General features: G+C 41.2%; 1 protein-coding gene across 4 annotated transcripts in view; it reads right to left on the bottom strand.

The window, feature by feature from the left end:
- Window positions 1-11,867: 11,867 nt before the first annotated feature.
- Window positions 11,868-18,702, bottom strand: part of epha7 (eph receptor A7) — a 101,287-nt gene continuing 94,452 nt past the window's right edge. For all 4 annotated transcript variants that reach the window (XM_061051285.1, XM_061051283.1, XM_061051284.1 and 1 more), the window contains exon 17: window positions 11,868-16,988. In XM_061051285.1, the coding sequence (XP_060907268.1) occupies window positions 16,874-16,988 (115 nt within the window). In that variant the 3' untranslated portion in view covers window positions 11,868-16,873. The remainder of the gene's footprint in view (window positions 16,989-18,702) is intronic.

Consider the following 18,702-nt stretch of genomic DNA (forward strand, 5'->3'; position numbering starts at 1 on the left):
CACCTAGTGTTTAAAATGGGTACTGCAGTCCAAGTTCAAACCATTGGAGAGAGCTGTCTGCCCCCGTTCTCTCCTCTCTAGAGTCGATGCTCACACAGGTTGCCATGTGGTGGACACTGAAGCTTCAGTGTTTAGCCAGCTCTGCATCGGTCCGTAAACCTTTCTGCGTTCTAACCTCTCTCCATTTTTCAAAAACATCTCCAATATTGATCCTAGTTTGAGCACGTTTCTGCTCGTGGAGCTTATTAGAAACATGCAGAGGCTTTTTAGGTCGGGTACAATCACTTCTATCTGAACCACTTGCCCGCTTCCATCACTGCAACACCTATTGGTTTGTCGTTTGCCTCGCAAACCAAGGGGTGTCCAAAACGGCCTTGCGGGTGTGTCTTAAAACTGTCTACCTTCTCCTGTCCAAACAAATCCAGAGCATTCAGGACCAGAATCTAAAGTTAGGAGGACATACTGGCTGCTGTATTGTTGTCAGAGAAGCCAGCACTTCAACATAGCATGTTTCCTTAATGTCTAATGGTGTAGTAAGGTCATTTTATGATTCAATTCAGTGAATATCTCACATATTGGACCTTTAATACTGTGTTAACATTTCTTTCTAGAGCATCAGTTATTGTGGTGTATTTTGTGAGAAGCCTCCCCTGAGCTGGGAACAGAGCGGAGCTCTCGGGGAGCAGCAGGCTAATGGCAGCAGCACCATCACTCACTCTGCTCCACCGTGTCTTTGAAGAAACCATTGTATCTGCCAAATCCATCAACCTTCCCCACAGAGGCATTTGCCAGCCTGTGAAACTGATCATCCACCTTGGGGATTGCAGGCCATAGCGGGAGGAGCCATATTTTACTGCCCCCTTAAATTCTTAATGCGGGAAGGTGCCACGGGCCCCGCCATAAAAAGGACCCCATGAATCCAGGACGGCCGGGCCACTCTTAATCAGCCCTGAGCGTCCGGAGACACTCTGAATACAGACATGTGATGAATCTGACCGTGGCTGCAACACTTCATCAAGAGGACATTTGGTTTCATGAAGAAGAGCAGAACTGTGACTGTAGACGTCTTTAGACTTAGGTGGTCAGATATGCATTAAAGACACATTATCCTTTCATTTACTGAGATTTTAGATTGTAATCTTCTTTATGAAAAACATCATGTACATTAGGCATGTTCTCCACTTGATAAGAGTATGTTCTCATTAACAGATGTCAGAATGATTACTGTTAGTGAGTTTTTTTTTATACATAGACAAACTTCCTGTTTCTTTGTTATTTCTTTACCAAGAGCTGAGCTGTTGCTTAAATGATGTGATTATAAAAAACGTCCTTTAGCATTTGTTTTAAGGAACTTTTCAACATCTGTCTAGCATGTTTTTAAAGGAACCCCCCTCCCCCCTTGTCTTTGTAAAAAGGTCACCTTGGGTCTTTACAGGGTACCTTTTAGCAGCAGAAGCTACCTGAAGTACCTGTTAAGTGTCTGTTCTAAACGTCTATGATCTGTTTCAGGGTAACACTCTCTTACTTTTACGAGATAACCTTTACAGACTTTTTGAGGGCGCCTTTAGGGTCTCTTCAAAGGTGCCATTAAGTAGCTGTTTTGAGGTACCCTTAGCACTTTATTTTGTCTGTTTCAAGTTAAAAAATCCTTACGATGTCCAGAAATTATTGATTTATTCATTTCAATGGACATGTTCTCCATTTATGGTTTCTGGAGAAAATTATTCATGATTACACTTAAATCTTGAAGGTAAGTCCGACCGGTTTATATGACGCAGCCTGTTTTGAGGGGTCTCCCAGAAAGGGGAGAAAAGGTTTAAACTGTCTTCCTGGGTGATAGATTGTATTGTGTTCAGCAAAGTCCACATTGTGCAGCTTTGTATCTCTTTTAGTATTTTCATCATGTGGAGTTTGTGATCTTGCTAGCTAGCGGTAGGGTAGTTGAGCCCTCAGCCAATGGAAACACCGATAGTTGTGAAGTACAGCACAGCCTGCGAGCCACTCTGTCCACCACTGCTGCTCAATAATTGTCTTTCATTGAGGAGTCCATCCAGGTATTTTTCTTCCGCTTATCCAAGGTCGGTTCGCAGTGGTAGCTTACAAAGTAAATCAACACAGACCTACCTCTCTCCAGTGACATTTTCCAGCTCCTCCTGAGGATAACCCAGATGCCCTTGTACATGTCACTCAGGTTTTTTAATTACCTCTTCCATAATAATTTTTACATATTTATCAATCAAAAGCGTCTTCAGAGGAATCGGAGTACATTGTGCAGAAAATCTGATGTTTACCCTCCTAATGATGAAACCAGAGAGAAGATTAAGCCGAGAGACGATGTTTGATTTTCAGATCATTTTGTTGACTTCTGACACGTGGAGCCTGAGTGGCTCTTTTGCTCGGGATTGCACACAACATGAAAGAGAAAATCAAGGCAACGTTCTGCTGTTTGTTGAATCTCTTCATCTTCAATACTGCTCACAGTGAATTTGAACACTTCTGAAGGAAGGTATCTGACTGTTGGTGAGGGAGAGGTGATATGATGGCACTTACTTGCATAATTAAAGGTCTTTTGGAAGTCATCTAACCACTGTCTATGGTTGAAAAACCTGAATTAATGCATATGCATTTCTTACATTTCTGTTTTGTCCCTTTAAACGCTCCGTAGGTACACCATCCCAGCACCAGCGCCTCCCAGTGGTCACAGTGATAGAAATCAATGTCTCCTTTGTTCCTCCTTATTGGACTCAGTGACAGTTCAGCTGCAGAGACAAAGAAATTCCCACGGTAACTTTACAGATTCACTCGTGAGAGCGCGAGATAATACGATGTATGTGGTATAAAACTGTATAAAACCCTTTAAAATACAACACACATAAAGTCATTGTTCTGTCAAAATGGAGAAATAATGGAAATAAATGGAAAATAAACCGGATGTTTTAATGTTTTGGTGTCTGACCTCCTCCTTTTCTGTGGTTAATTGATGCGCTGTGCTTCGGGCATCCGGCAAAAATAGAAGCCTTGCGTATCTGCTGCGTACGGCACTGGACTACCGGAGCTGAGACGGACCAAACACACATCTGGTGGAATTTAGGCTTTAACCATGTGTTGCTCCTGCTGCTTCGTCTGCGGCATTTGAATGTGTATGAATGGGATTAGTTACTTCTGATGGTCTCTGTACCATCAGTGTGTGAATGTGTAGGTGTGACCTGCAGTGTAAAAGCGCTTTGACAAGTCAGAAGACTAGAAAAGGAACTCTACAAGCTCAAATCCATTTACCATTTACTCTGTCACCAGATCTCTTCATGCTAGATGGCTACAGCAGTTGCTCTTAATATTTTTAAACTGCTGCATGGGTTAACATTGTCTTACCTTTATGTAGTTTAGATACCAAATAGAGTGCATTACATTGTGTAGGTAAAATATCAACATTGAATAAGAACATTGTGGTGTGTAGTCATTCTCCAGCAAACAGGAAGGGCTTCCTTCATTTTAAACAGGCTTAAATCAAGGCACAGTATTTGCAGCTTGGTCCACATAGAAATGACTCTTTGGGACAACAAAGTTAAACAACAATATCCTCGACATAATGAGGATGGATTGATGTTGTCTTCCTACAGACAAGTCAATGACTGAACTTTTGATGAAGCACCTTCTCTTCTCTTCGGAAAGAGGGCCTCTTTCCCTTGAAAATCACCTCCATTTTTCATCAAGACAAGAGCAACAGATTAGGCGTGAAAAGTCTACTTTGTTGCATCTGTAAATACCACATTATATTTCCCCGAGGATCCACCTGAACTGTGAAAAAGCAGAGCCTTTGTTTTCTAAATGGGTCATGATCTGTTTTCCCTGCTGGAGTCCAACAGGTAAAACCATTAGTCAGGCCTGCACGTTCCTCCGAATCAATTTTACACCGTTTAAAACCATTCATCTCCATATCCGTGTTTGACTTCTTTATTAGATGCAAAATGTCAGACGCTGTAATAACGTTGGAGCTGCGTTCAGGATTATTGCAGAATCGTCAAACACAAATGATTTCTTTCTTCTTATCTTCCTCTGGCAGTCTGCCAGGCCCCTCTGATGCTCTGTGGCACTACATCAGTGTATTAGAGAGATGCAGATGAAGACATTCTGTCCTCTGATGTATAGAGATCCAATATGTCACCCAATACAGGGTGGTGATTAGCTAACAAATGTAATATAACCAATTGGAATCTAACTCAGTAAATATATTTATCATGCTGACAGCGTATCTGGGAGAGTTTGCCATCTTAATGTATCGTAGAACATGAATTTTAGAGCCACTGGAAGTCACAATCACATTCCCTTGTACAAATGTACAAAATGTACATTTGGAGTCTTTTTAAAAACTTATTAGAAACATGCAGAGGGTTTTAAGGTCGGGTACAATCACTTCTATCTGAACCAGTTTTCTTCCATCGCTGCAACACCTGTTGGTTTGACCTGATAACTGCTCTCATATCTGGCAAACTGAGGGGCGTCCAAAACGGCCGTGTGGAGGTGTCTTCAAACCACCTACCTTCTGGTCCAAACAAATCCAGAGCATTCAGGAGCAGAATCTAAAGTTAGAAGGAGGACATACTGACTGCTGCATTGTTGTCAGAGAAGCCAGCACTTCAACATAGCATGTTTCCGATATAGTAAGGTCAATTTATAATTTCATCTAGTAGATAGCTTACTGATTTGACCTTTAAGTGAATTGATTAATCTTACCTTATTGGCTGTTTTCAGATGTGAAAATTAACTCAGATATTTTCAGAAGACACCGGTTCTTTTACTTATTAAATCAAGTTATTTATTTTTGTAAAATAACATGTATTTATGTTTGTATGTGATGGGGTGGGTCAAGCCATGATGATCACCTTCTCTTTGCTTTCTACAAAGCCGTTGGGTAAAAGCCAGGTTTAAGACAGGTGACTGTCCTGCACTTTGGAAAACTGGATTTTATTAAATGACTTCGTCTCAACAAAGAGGGACTCCTGGTCACCATAATGGTGACATCAACAGAAAGCAACTTGTTTTAAAAGCACTGTTTTGTTCTTGTTAGAAACTCAGAAACATTTGGTGAAGACATTTCTACTGCAAGCTTCCTATCCTTTGTGAAGCTGCCAACACAGCACAACAGCGTCATAACAACAATAACTTGGCTAGAGCGTACAGCTTTTTCAACATTCATGCTAGCTAGTTCACAGACAAAAAAATCGATCGATTTTTGATAAAAAAAAGTCGCAAAACAGTTGGACAGAATCAACAATTTGATAATGTTGCTATCGAGGAAAATGAAGCTCATCAAGAAGATGCCGGAGAGGGGACTAGCGGACAGTCAACAGGTGCTACCGTCAAAAAAAGAAAAGTACGAGCCATACAAGATGAGCATCGGAAAGTCCAAGACAAATGGACAGAAGATTTTTTTATTCGTCCTCCATGGATCCAACCCTTTGTGTTTAATATGCAAACAAACCCGATCTGGTTTCAAGCGAAGTAATTTGGAGCGCCATTTCCAAACGACACATCCAAAATTCAACGAGACATATGCACCTGGGAGTGAACTCAGGAAAAGAAAAATAGAGCAGCTTACCGCTTCTCTGTCTGGACAGCAAATGCTGATACACAGGACAACTTCTACAGATGAACGTTTATCTGAGGCTTCTTTTGAGATCGCGTGGATTTTGGCTTGGGCTCAGACTCAGAAATTGTGAAAGATTGTTTTTTGGCCTGAGCGGAAATATTGTTTGCAGAGTTTGACAACAAGGACGCAATTTTAAAGCAAATCAAAGGATTACAATTATCCGATTCCACCATTATGAGGCGGATTGAAGACATCGGCAAAAACGTGAATGACCAGCTCTGTGCAGATGTTTCAACAGCGCCGTGTTTCAGCATCGCCGTGGATGAAAGTACCGATGTGACAGATGTTGCTCAGCTGTGTATTTGAGTGAGGTTCCCAAAAGAAAACTCTTTCAGGGAAGAAATGTTATGCTTACTTCCACTCCTTGGCCAAACGAGAGGTGAGGACATTCTGAATGCAATTTTGGCGTTTTTTGATGAAAAAAAGCTAAATTGGTCAAGTCTAGCAAGTGTGTGCACGGATGGAGCCCCAAGCATGCGAGGAAAAGAGAAGGGGCTTGTTGGGCTCATGAAAAAAAGAGACGAAATGCCGAACTTTATCAGTTTCCATTGTATCATACATCAGGAGTCGCAGGTATCGAAACTCAGAAATAACACATTCCAAAATGTGATGCAAACTGCTGTGCGTGTGGTAAATTTCATCGTCTCCAGAGCGCTGAACCACAGACAGTTCCGACAGTTAATTGAGGACAATGACACAGAGTACGGTGATCTAGTGATGCACAGTGAGGTGAGATGGTTGTCCCGCGGGAGAGTGCTTGAACGGTTTCTGAGCCTCCTCCCAGAGATTTGCACTTTCCTGAACAACAAGGGAAAGCAGGACTCAGAGTTAGGAGACCCACACTGGATAACACAGCTGGCCTTTCTGACCGACATCACCTGTCACCTGAACGCATTTCAGAACAAAATAACCACTCTGTACATACCAGACAGAGAATTCATTAATTTCCCAAAACTCAGCGCTGTCACCACAAATGACCCAGCTCTGCACCAGCACTTCAGCCACAGAGGATTTGTGGATGTTTTGGAAGAGCTGAGGGGTGAATTTGAATCCAGATTCAGTGATGTGAATGAGCACAAGGAGAAGTTCAACTTTATTGAGAACCCCTTCTGTGTAGGTGTGTCCTCTCTCACTCCAACTATCACACAGCTGTGGCCTGCTAGTCGTGCTGCTCTGGAAAGTGAAATAGTAGAGTTGCAGACAAAAGACATTCTCAAAGTTGAACTCAGAGCAGGTGTTGGTCACTTCTGGAGTTTGGTGTCGGAAGATTTTCCCACTTTGAAGCCACTTGTACAAAAAGTGATGTCCTTCTTCCTGAGCACATACACATGTGAGTCAACATTCTCAACCATGAACATTATAAAGAGGAAACAGAGAAATTACATCTCCAATGCACATCTTGAATGCCTCACAAGGATTGCAACAACAAATTACAAATATAACATCAAAGTCAAGGAAATGGCTGCCTGCTTCCGCTCATCACAGTATTAAGGTTAAAAGCCTGCTTTTAATTAGGATTGTATTGGCTGCATTGTGTAATGTATGTTGTGGGATGACGAATGAATAAGCAGACATGATTTTATTGACTGGACGTGGCTTTTGATAAACCGTGGTAAAAATGGCTCTCCTGGTGACTTTGTCCTGTCGGTATGGCTCTCATAGAAAAAATAGTGAGGATCACTGGTCTATAGGAATAACAGACAGAAAGTTAAGCAAGACGTGACACACAAGGGGCAAGAACTTTGAAATTAAAACAGGAAACACAAAAGACTTAACTAAGGAATATTACAATAAAATGACACACAGGGGGACACAGGAACCCAAAGGTGAAAGATATGAAATTACAAAATAAAACAGGAAATATAAAACAAGACAAGATGACCTGATGACGCCCATAACACTACAGTACCATATTTGTTATTATGATGACAACCTACGAAAAGCTACATGACAAGTACTGTAACATCTAACATAAGGAAAGTATATATTTAGCGTATGATAGAAATGATAAATCAATCCATTATATGATTGATAATGTGTCCCTATTTCTCAAAGACTCCCCTTTCTCTTTGTATTATGTTACTGTCAGTTGTTGGCATATGTACTACCACTGACTTTGAGGTGGTGTTTCACTTATTGTTGTCGGTAAGCTACATGTTGTGACCCGTTCAACCTGAAGCTTTTAGGGAGGGCCACCACTTTAAAGTAAAGCACACTCACAGACACAGATCAAACCGTGACAGTGTGAAAACAGAGGAGCTGGAGAGATAAAAAAAAAAAAAAAGGCAGACAAAGCCCTCTTTGTATTGTACCTGCTTTGAATTTGTTAAAATATTTAAGAGCAAAAAAAACTATTGTATCTTTCTCACTGCACTGTGCCAAGATGTGCAGGTGTTCAGACCTCAGAGATAACATTTAACTGCCTCTTTTGTCTCTGATGAAAGGTTGGAACAAGTTCCTTCTCTTCAAATACCTTCGACACAACAAAGTCAGTCGTCTCATGTGGAAAGTATTCTCATTCAAATGCACAATGCTTACAGAGATGATGTTTCACATCCAGGTTTTGGCCACGTCTTTCTCTAGCACCAAGCCAAGCTCAATACGGAGTGGTTTCATCCACCTTTCATGTAGCTCAAGGACGGAACAATGATTTGTTAATGGGGAAAAAATATGACTAAGGCTGGATACACCAGTTTTTAGGCCCGATTCTAGATCAGGCTGCCTCCAACAGAGACCCGTAATAGCCAATGAGAGCGAGCAGGCCGGGTAGCACAAACTTAGCAGTGAACATAAACACAACTGAGACCCGGGCCAAGTGGAATATTGAAAAAGAAGACCCTCTTGTGAAATTATGGCATTACTTTGCCATTCACCTGTCTAATGGAATAGCATTGCAAAGTTTGTATTTACAATGTGAAGTTACCTCAGAAGTTTAGGATTTTTGGGGTGACACCTGGGTCTGGCCAATCAGATTTCTGGCCACCCCTCTGGACACGCCCCTGATCTTAATTATCTCCAGTGAGCAAAGCTTTTTGGTGTTTGAGTGTATTCATGTTTTAAGGATGATGAGTCTTGCATGTCAACATCTTTAGATTGTGAGGGGGGTCAAATTGACATGTTCTGTGAACAGTCCTTCCATTTTTGTTTTCATCCCTTGTGGTTCGACCGGAGCTTGTTTAATTGTATCTCCTGGTCATGTCCTCTTGTCCCCCTGCAAGAGTTTAGATAATAAGGTTTTTATCTCACTGAACCAACTGCTACTATTGGCAAATTAACAAACATGAATTCAGAATTAATTTTGTGAAAATGGACATCTGGAGATTTGGTTTAATTAAAATATGATGGAAACTTGACTATTGACAGCAAATTGAGTAAACCATTTTCCAACACGATCCATTCAGTATGTGTCCCAAAACTATCCTTCCCCTTTCATATGATAATCTTTGGGAAATTGAGTTATGAAATTGAATAATTGTTTTTGCTTTTCTTTAATTTAAGTTTCCAGCCAAGTTATAAAACAAATTGTTCATTGGAATGAACAATTTGGAATGACCAAATAAATGAAGCCTCTGTGAGCTATTTGAAATCTGTTCTGTCGTTAATCCAGCAATACGATGTTTTAACAGATATTAATTTTGTTTTATTGAAATTAATCTTTGTTTATGGTATCATTATTAGAATTGTCATCGCTGAACGAAACCCCCTTAGGTGTGACTAATGAAGCCACGTCTCTCTTATAGGGCTTTCACACAAACTCCTAAAAACTCCAGAAGGAGCTGCATGTGTGAACGCATAAAGTCAAACATCGTTCGGACTTCCTTGGAGTTTCTCCTGCCAGATCCCTAGTATATTTTTCCGCAGTCTTTCATCAGAGTGAGGTGATGTGAGAACGCAGCAGGATATTCTCCGGAGAATTCACCACGAGCCACCACGAGAAGCTCTAAAGAGATTCATAACTAGTGACAGATAAAGAGTACCTATTCAAACGACTATAAAGCTGAGTGAACATCTTAAACAAAGCACCACAGCACTTTATCCTCCTGCATGTTCAAACTCTTTCGAAGATCTTACCGTTTCATCAGGATCAGACTGTGGAGCTTACGTTACTGGGAAGTGAGGAGAGGCCACAAAGAAACAAATGGAAGGAAACCACAAGAAAAAAAATCCAAATATGAGTTTCACAGAGACGGTCTCAGCAGCAGGCATGGAGACAGCATATGTGAGGCCAAAGCCGGACTTACAGAAAATAAATACTGCAACTGCTGAAAGATGTGATCAGGGGAAATATAGCCGAGGATCATCAAAGAGTCCAAGTTTCTGGAAGATTAAAGTAGAAGACTGGAAGAGTTTGGAGGACTGTTTGGACGGTTCTGGCTGACTTATCATGTCTGCATGTTCAAACAAGCTGGATAGTGTGTCCACCGGTCTTACATGCACACTCACAAACCTCAATGGTGCCTGTTTGAACAAGGACAAAAAGAATCCAACTGAATGAGGGTAAGTGGCCTCCTGATGACGGATGATGTTTTAATACCAGTTCACATACTCTCTGTATCCTGGTGTCACTTGATGTATGTATTTTTATGTTTTTGTACCTGTGTCTACGTATGTGCCTGTGTTATCTACATGTTTTGTGTTTTCACCTGACTGCTATTAAAAACCTTCTCAGTGGTAATAAAATAGCTGTGACCAAATGTTAATCTACTCTGCTGACAAATAAAAAGGAGACAAGATTGTGGTTGATCCACAAGTTAACTCTCACTTCTCTCAGTAGATACCTTTGGGTCTGTTTTAAAAAGCTCTGTATGCTGAATAATCGCTCTTATAGACGGAAATATCACCAAGAAAAAATGAAAATAATGTAAAGAAATCTTGTCCGGGCATTAGCGAGCAGCTCTAGACCTGGACATGGTTCCCTCAAAAAGAAGAGTCAGTTCAGTTTCTCCTCCGTCATTGTTACTGTCAAAGCTGATACCAGAAGTCCCGCCCCTTTTTGACTTTGACTGGTTGATGAGGGAGAAGTGATATTGACATGCATGTAGGTGTTTCAAAAGTTTAAAAAAATTCAAGAGAGGGTGTTATCGGGCTCAGAATACTGAAAACGCTTAGGGGCGCTCCCAGTGCAAATAGCGCCATCGATGGACACAGAACCTTAAATCCAGGATCCCTTGGCTTCTCTTGTTGTATTTCTGGGAGCCAGAAGCCAGCTCTGTAATAAAATTGTGGCTTATTTCCACTGATGCCCCCAATTTTCCAGTATGGAAAATGAATGTCAATGGTTTGAGTAATGGAGTTTAGAAAACTCTCATTCTCCGCTGTCACAAGTCAGTCTTTATCTTGTCCTCACATTTGAAGAAAATCAGATTCTTGGTGCTGGCAAGTATTACTTAAAATAATTGAACTATGTCAACAGCCAGTTGGGTCACTCTCTCAAGCACCAAACAGGAAGCAGCAAACAGGTTTGGTAGTAAACATGACGGGCACCTTGTCCTTCCTGAATGTGACTCGATATGCTTGCTTGTTAGGACACGATGTTTAACCAGTTCTCTATGTAAACAGTGAAAGTGCCTCACTAACAGCCTTCTAGCTGAAATGCTAAACCAGCTAATGTGACAGCATCAATCATTGTAGATAATTCATACAGCACACTCAGGAGCAACTGTTGCCAAAAGCTGCCTCTTTCCACCAGGTGCATGATGGGAAATAATGCAAACAGCAATATAGCCTTCTAAGAAGTGACCCTGTGATAAACTCAGCTTTTGCTGAATGTTACACTGTGAGTAAAATGTTTTTTTTAACCAGGCTGTAAACATGTTATTTTATGTCTTTTTTGAATGGGTGTGTACGTGACTTCTGCTGGCAGCCTCTAGTGGTCACTCGACAAACTGCAGGATTTTGCACTTCTGCATCTGCTTCATTTTTGAACTCCGGAGGTTGCCGCTTGCTTGAGATTGATCAAAGGATTTTGTTTTCAGATGTTTTTCAGTACTTTTCTCCACGCTCTGTCTCTGACACTTGCTGGTGAAACAGAAGGGACGTGAGGAGCTGAGGGATGAAGGAGGTGTGTCCAAAGAGAAGGTTTGTTTTTGTCTGAAAATCAGCTCTGAGAACCGCATAGTAAGCCTTACATAACCAAATCTTGATTATAAGATTATACATGAAAAATGAACAGACAACTGTAAATGATGAATGCAAAAACAATGCAACGGACAACCAGAACTTCTATAGAGATTGTATTATATTTCCAAAAATATATGTACAGTCTATTACAAAGGTTACAAAGCAAAAAGAATTGTCTATGTAACAAGAAATCGTCTAATTAAATGATCTTACAGTTCTGCTGTTGGGGAAAATACCAGTGAATCTCAATACTTTCATCACAGAAAAATAAATAATAAATTGACAATTTGAATCACTGTACAACGAACTAAAAGGCAAAAATCAAAACAAGGTCAGAGTAAAGATGGAAATCCTATCAGCTGTCTTTGGTCCTAAATGAAAACATTATGTACAACTGAAATCATGTGGGTGACAATAATTCCTCTGCGAGATAGAAAAATATAGTGCATTTTCAATGTATTCAGAGCTCTCTACTGAGTAATATGTGTAAAAAACAATATAAATAAAATGTACAAGTTTTACAATTAGAACATATACAAAGATTCCCTCAAATCTCGGCTCCTTCGGACACAATCAACGGTGCTGCACTCTTTGGAATTATCCACCACCTCGCCCAAAGCGGTGACGCTAATTTCCAACTGCTGAACCACAAGATTTGAAAAATAACTTCATACTCTATCTGCTAATCCTGATTCCAACTGACCCTCTACATCCTGCACGCTTCTGTTTTTTTGTGTCTTTTTTTTTTTTACATTTTTTTCTTCTTTTTGTGTTTTTGCTGAAATAGTCACAACAAAAAGTTTAATTTCCAGAGTTGAGCAACCTGAAGTTTAAGATGTGGATGAGACAGACGGTAAAGTGACTTTTTTATTTTTTGTTGCTGAAGGTTAGAGGTGATTTGGACGTGGAAATCGATTGTATCCTGGCCTTAATCTCAATTTGGCTCAAACCGCTGTTCGTCCAGCGCAGAAAATAAAATTGGGACGGAGGCTTTCTGCCCCGGCGTGTGAGGGGCCTCCAGAGGCCCAGTTTTAAAATCAGAGCAGGGAGTGAGGGTGAGGGAGAGTGCTGCCTGTGAACAGGGGGGGGAGTTTTGTGCTGACTGAATGACTTTTATGCCTGTATTCAATTCAAAGGTCTGGCCAAGGCCCAACTGCTGAGCTCTGCTGTATGGATAAAGGGAGGGGTGTGTGTGACACGGGGGGCTCAAAGCCGATCAGGGCTAATTCCTGGTGTCTCCTCACAAAGGTGAGTCCCACAGTGAAAATGGATCCACAGCCACACTAAGCTGGATAAACCTGCAGCACTGTATGCGTCTACAAAGACATGCATCTTAATGATCTTTTTTCAGTTCATTTGTCTTTAGTAATCTCAGGGACGGGTGGCATGTAACGTGTCAAAACTAGCTCCCAACACCTGAGAAACAAAGTCAATGCAAACTCCCAATGCACATGGGGGAAGTGTTTAGAATGTGGTCAACGTCTGGTGAGGTCACATATCTTTATAAAAAGGTTTACATTACATGAGAATCAGTTAAGTGTAGAAACTAAAGGTCTTGGTTTGTGTTTAAATGAGTCCTTAAGTCAGTTTAGTTTCATGCGTACATTACTTTGAGTGCTCTAGCTGCTTTCACACTTGCACAGCAACTCCCAAGTTTCTGGTGTGATCTGCATGTGTGAACACCGACAGCTGAATTTCTCTATCACGTCCGAGTGAGCTGATGTGAGAGCGCAGCAGGATATAATCAGGAGAATTCAAAGGGGGTGGTGACGTTTATTCCCTGTGATCAGAGCACGACCAGAGACTGTCTGCACGCGACCATTTCGATCTCTGCGCACAAAATTAAACTGCTGCATTAAGTTTTCTATTCGCGCTGTTCTTCTGTTCGACGTAAAGCAGTCTCTGTTGCGTCGCCGTTAATTCTGCGGGATTGTATTTTACATCATGTCTCGTCTCAGGTGACCCCACCCCCCTGATGTCCGACAGGCACTCTATGCACATGTGAGAACGGCTTATGTAACGTGTAATGAAAATCTATTTGTTTGCATTCAGGCACTAAAACTAAATGGTGACATAAAAAAAAAAAGAAGATGGTGGTTTGGGTATGAATAAGTAGTCACATCATTACGTGCTTTACGGAAAATGGCCTCGGATTCTGACACCTAAAATACTTGGCTCGGTTAAGATCAAAAGGTTGTGTTGCGAATCTATGTACAGTACATGTCGTTAAGTTTGTGACAACAAGACTAGCTTAACTTTTAATGTGTGAGGAAAACTACTTGATTATGTTTAGGCCACAAAAGTAGGTTGGTGACTTTTTATAAAAAAGATTGCCACATTAGTGAAAATGATTACTGAAGGCAGTGAGATCATATTCACACTTCATGATATGGATACAATTTTATGCTAAGTGCATGAAGACTAGTTTTTTTTTTTTTTTTTCAAATGGGGCCGCACCCTGAACTGACTTCATCTAGGGAGGATTTGGGATTGACTTTGATTTCCCAGTGTTTGTGTTGAGCATAGTGCCCAAACATCATTTGAACACATTATGTGCCACCACAATGTAATGGAGGGTGTCAGGAAATGGTTTTGGGTGAAACCACACTGGTCCCAAATATTACACTCTTTATCCAGTAATATGTGCTGTGGAACATATCGGTCTATGCAGCCGTGCTACTGTCCTCATGCATCAGGGCTGAGGCAACGCTTTCAGAGAGGACAGGCTTTACTCAATAGACTCCAGACAGGCTGTACATCTTCCTCATTGAATCTTGTCTACACAGGCGTAGAGTGGACACAGGGTCATAATGGAGAGACGCAGCGACTATAGGTAGAGTGCAGGGAGCTACTAATGGTGTCACTGCTCGTTGGCGGTTATGATTTCTTATGCATCTGAGATGAGGAAAGTTGAAAGAAATGACTTTCAACATATAGATTATTACCCATGTCTTAGCAGCAGAACAGATTATAATGTTTTTTCTTTTGTGAGCAGCACTCGTCTTTCTATGACAGATGAATAACGGTATTCTCTTATCAGTGAATTATGCTCAATTCAACGTGGAAACTTTCTCAGTCTTTTTTCTTCTTCTCCTTCTTGTATTTGAGTTGGAGAGACAGATGGCACCGAATAGGTTGATTGGCTTTTAGCACATCTTCTGCAAAGCCCCTCTCATCTCAGTTCTCCATACAAAGCCGTATGGAAGAAAAAGAGGAGCAATCTTAAGAGACACTTTAATGCATGTTCAGTCACATCTACGCCTGTGAGGGATGAGCGGCGGAGTCGCATGAATAAACAAGGCAAGCAAGCGCGGCCTGCCTGCAAAAGCCCAGTGACGCTGGGATTTAACAGCATGTCTGACTCGGGCTCTGTCGTTTGGTCCTGCATTTTCAAGACCCCCGAACCCTGAAGGGGGCTCTTTGATTTTTCTTGGGGCGGCGCACAAATGTCAGAAGATGATGTCAGCATGGCTAATTGGCACCTTTTATAGTGTTTGGAACGGTGCCTCTTTCATCTCTGCAGCCACTCTTATTAAACACTTCCACGCCGTGTTAGATTCCCATCAAACGTTTAGCATATCATAGCGGCAAAAAACACGACACCATTATTTCATTTGATGACTTTGCACGGCAGTTTTCTGAGCACTTCCCAAACCCCTTTTTTCTTTTTTTCTTTTTTTTTTAGGTCAAAGAGATACATTTCCTTTTTACTCTCCTGTTTTCAAGCGGTGACTGACTCTTTCCAAAGATTTCCTCTCAGTACAGCACACACATGCGATAGAACCTAGCACCTTTAAAAACCTCAGGTGAGGGGCCATTTCTACCTGGTAATTATTGCTCTGATAAGTCCACCTCTCCTTCTCCGACTGTGTCACTCGTGGCATTTGAAACCGTATATATATCCGTGCATCGGATCACACCAGTTCAAGTTCCAGAATAAAAAGACATCGCACTACAAGATAGAACAGGGAGCTGGTCCGCCCCCGTTGAAATGAACCACAGAAGAAAGCATTGCCATAAAAGTGCCTAGAATAGAGGCAATACTTAATCTAACACATTTAAGGCAGTATAACGTCTAAACTCTTCCGGGATCCACCCTTTACAAAAAATTGTATTTGCAGCTGAATAATGCACCAAAATATACACCGTGTGCAACATTTTAGGCAAAATGATGGCAAAAAACAATTTGCGGTAGCTTCGCTTTCAGTACAATCTGTCAACAGTGCGTCAACATCCCACTCTGCGTCTCCTGTAGTGAACACAACACAAAGAATATTGCTACTCTTATAGAAAAAGTCTGGTGATTCGAAGAACAATTTGCAACTCCTGTGTCGCCTCAGTGTTGCACTCTTCAGACATTTCATTATTAAAAAAGAAAAGAAAAGAAAAACCCACTTTCGTCGGCTTTAAACGAGCACGTGAGGTCACCATTGTCACTTCAACAGCACATGTAGGGAAAACACAAGTCACTGCAAACAGTCCAGCATGTGCACACACAAAAAAAAGTACCTTTGAATCTGCACCGTAAAGTTCCTCTGCGTTTGGATAAAAGAGTTTACCCTGTTGTCAAGTCCAAAGAGAAGAGATTTAAAAAATAAAATAAAAACTCACAAAACTAACAAATTGGAGAAAAAAAAAGAAGTGAAACCACGGCTAGACGTCTTTTTGTTCATGTAAAAGGAAATCCAAAGCCATGGTGTGCACTCAAGTCATTCGTTGAGTTAAAGACAGGTAAGCATCAAACTCCTCTCTTGTGCGCCTCTTGATATGTGGTCGAGTTCATAAGCGCACATGAGAAAAAAAAGAAAAAAAAAGAAACCAAACAGGAAGTCTTCTCGTCCAGGTAGTTTCTTTTTTTTTGTTGCCGTTTTTTTTGCCCTTCTCCTCTCCTCCTTTAGTGCACTTTTGCAGAGGAGGCTCACAATCTTTCACTGAGGAACAAAGGAATGATTTCACTCCAGACAAGGCCGGAGGAGTCAGACACGACAGATGTCCGTTTTTAACTTCGACGATTAACCCAGGTTTTACGTCCCAGGCACTGCTCCAGGTTTTAAAGTTTCTGCTTCTTGCTTTAAAGCCCCGTCATGTGCGGCGCGTGGCAGTCCGTCACACCTGGACACCCGTCCCGTGGAGATGCAGCATCTGGGCTCTCATAGTCTGTATGCTGCTCATGATCTTCTTCTGATGGCCCACCAGTGTGATCCCCAAGCTCATCACGTCCCTGGAGAACAGGACAACACACATCAATCAATGCAGTGGACCAGAGAGAGAGACAGAGAGAGAGACAAGAAGTGAGATTTACTGCCTCAGATTTTTTTCCATTATTGTGAGTAAGAAAGGTAGATAAACACGGCCCACTTCTTTATGAGTCTTTTTATCAATCACTAGAATCCCTACAGAGACCGACCTTTTGAAGAGCTGAGATGTTTATTTTGAAACCACAAGCAGCAGTAGCATATCTTTTAAATTAAAGACACCAGACTCCATGGACAAAAACAGTCATTTTCATCTGCAGGCCACGAAATGATTCTCTACTGACCATTAAATATTCTGTTCGATTCTTATTGTGTGTTGCACATGAAATGTGTTGGATCAAACCATTTCAAAAACATAGTCCAACAAAGAGACAGAAACCTAAACGATCACAGCAGCAGAGGAAGGGTCATCTTTTTTTGTCTTCGAGGTAAAATGGCTGTTTTTGTCAATGGCCTCTGGCCGGTTTGAAGAGAGTGGTGTAAAAGCTTGACTCGTGTGCAAAACTGTTCTTAGATTTCACATCTGTTCTGTAAATGGTAAACACTTTTAGTGGACTTAATTTGATCTGACACATTGGCCCTCAAAGTTTGCGTTTTTGGTGGCTTATGAATCGGTCCAGTTGAGTAATCTGGAACCAGTTTGTCTCATTCAGTCAATTAGAAACTAAAATATGTCTAAAGCTTTTAAAAAATGACCCCTGAATGATTCCCTTGGATGTAATTGACACACTGGACTTAACAGGGTAAAGCTTAATTTCTTTGGAAGTACGTTTGGAACGATTGAAAACCTTCTACTTTTCTTACAGGAATGTGGAGACGGATGTTGACATTTTTTGGTCGCTGGAAAGCTCTTGAGCAACAACTTCCGAGCAAACCACAGTCTGGGCTGATGTTCATATTCTCTCAACCGGTAAGAATGTAACAAACAGTGTCGAGTTCACACGAGTTCATGACACGGGAAATGTCGAGACATTTAAGATTGTAATTTGGTGGAGGCGCAGTGAATACCTTATATTTCACATGTCTTGTTTTAAAGTTCTTGAGCCCAACAAACATCATAAAACGGATGATTACTGAGAATCAAACCGGTTTTATCAAGGGAGATTTTCAATCAGTGCACAGTGTCTTTCTGCTACTAAATCTTGGCTCTGTTTTCAGCATATTTCAGGGTTGTAAATGACTATTTGCTTGACATCATTTGGACATGCTACAGTAGAGAAACTAGCTTGGAGAGGTGTAGAGATAGACTTTTTTTTTCTCTTAGAAAATGAACCTTTTTTTTAAAACAGGAGACAGCCCTTACATCCTTCTCTTCAAAGCCACAAGTCTCCATTGACGAACATTAAGGGCCATTTTTTGAAGGTGTAAAGAACGCTGTCTAAAGAGTGTGGCGCCAAGGGATTTGGGGTGTGTGCTAGTAACGCGGTGCACATTCTGGGCGCAAAGCTAGGTGCTTTGTCTGAGACAAAACGTGCACTGGAGCAGGCTCAGGGAGGAGAGCTTGGAAACAGACAGGAACAAAAGCTTTGTTATGCGTCCTCTAAACAACAGGAACATACTTCACCACGGACTTGAGACTTTAGACCAACACAGTCGTTTTCTGCGTCCTCATGATATGAACGTGCCAGTTGAGCACACCCTAACACGATTTCTAACATGAGCGTTTGCTATATAAACCAC

The sequence above is a fragment of the Labrus mixtus genome, chromosome 12 (assembly GCF_963584025.1).
Source record: "Labrus mixtus chromosome 12, fLabMix1.1, whole genome shotgun sequence".
Classification (NCBI taxonomy): Eukaryota; Metazoa; Chordata; class Actinopteri; order Labriformes; family Labridae; genus Labrus; species Labrus mixtus.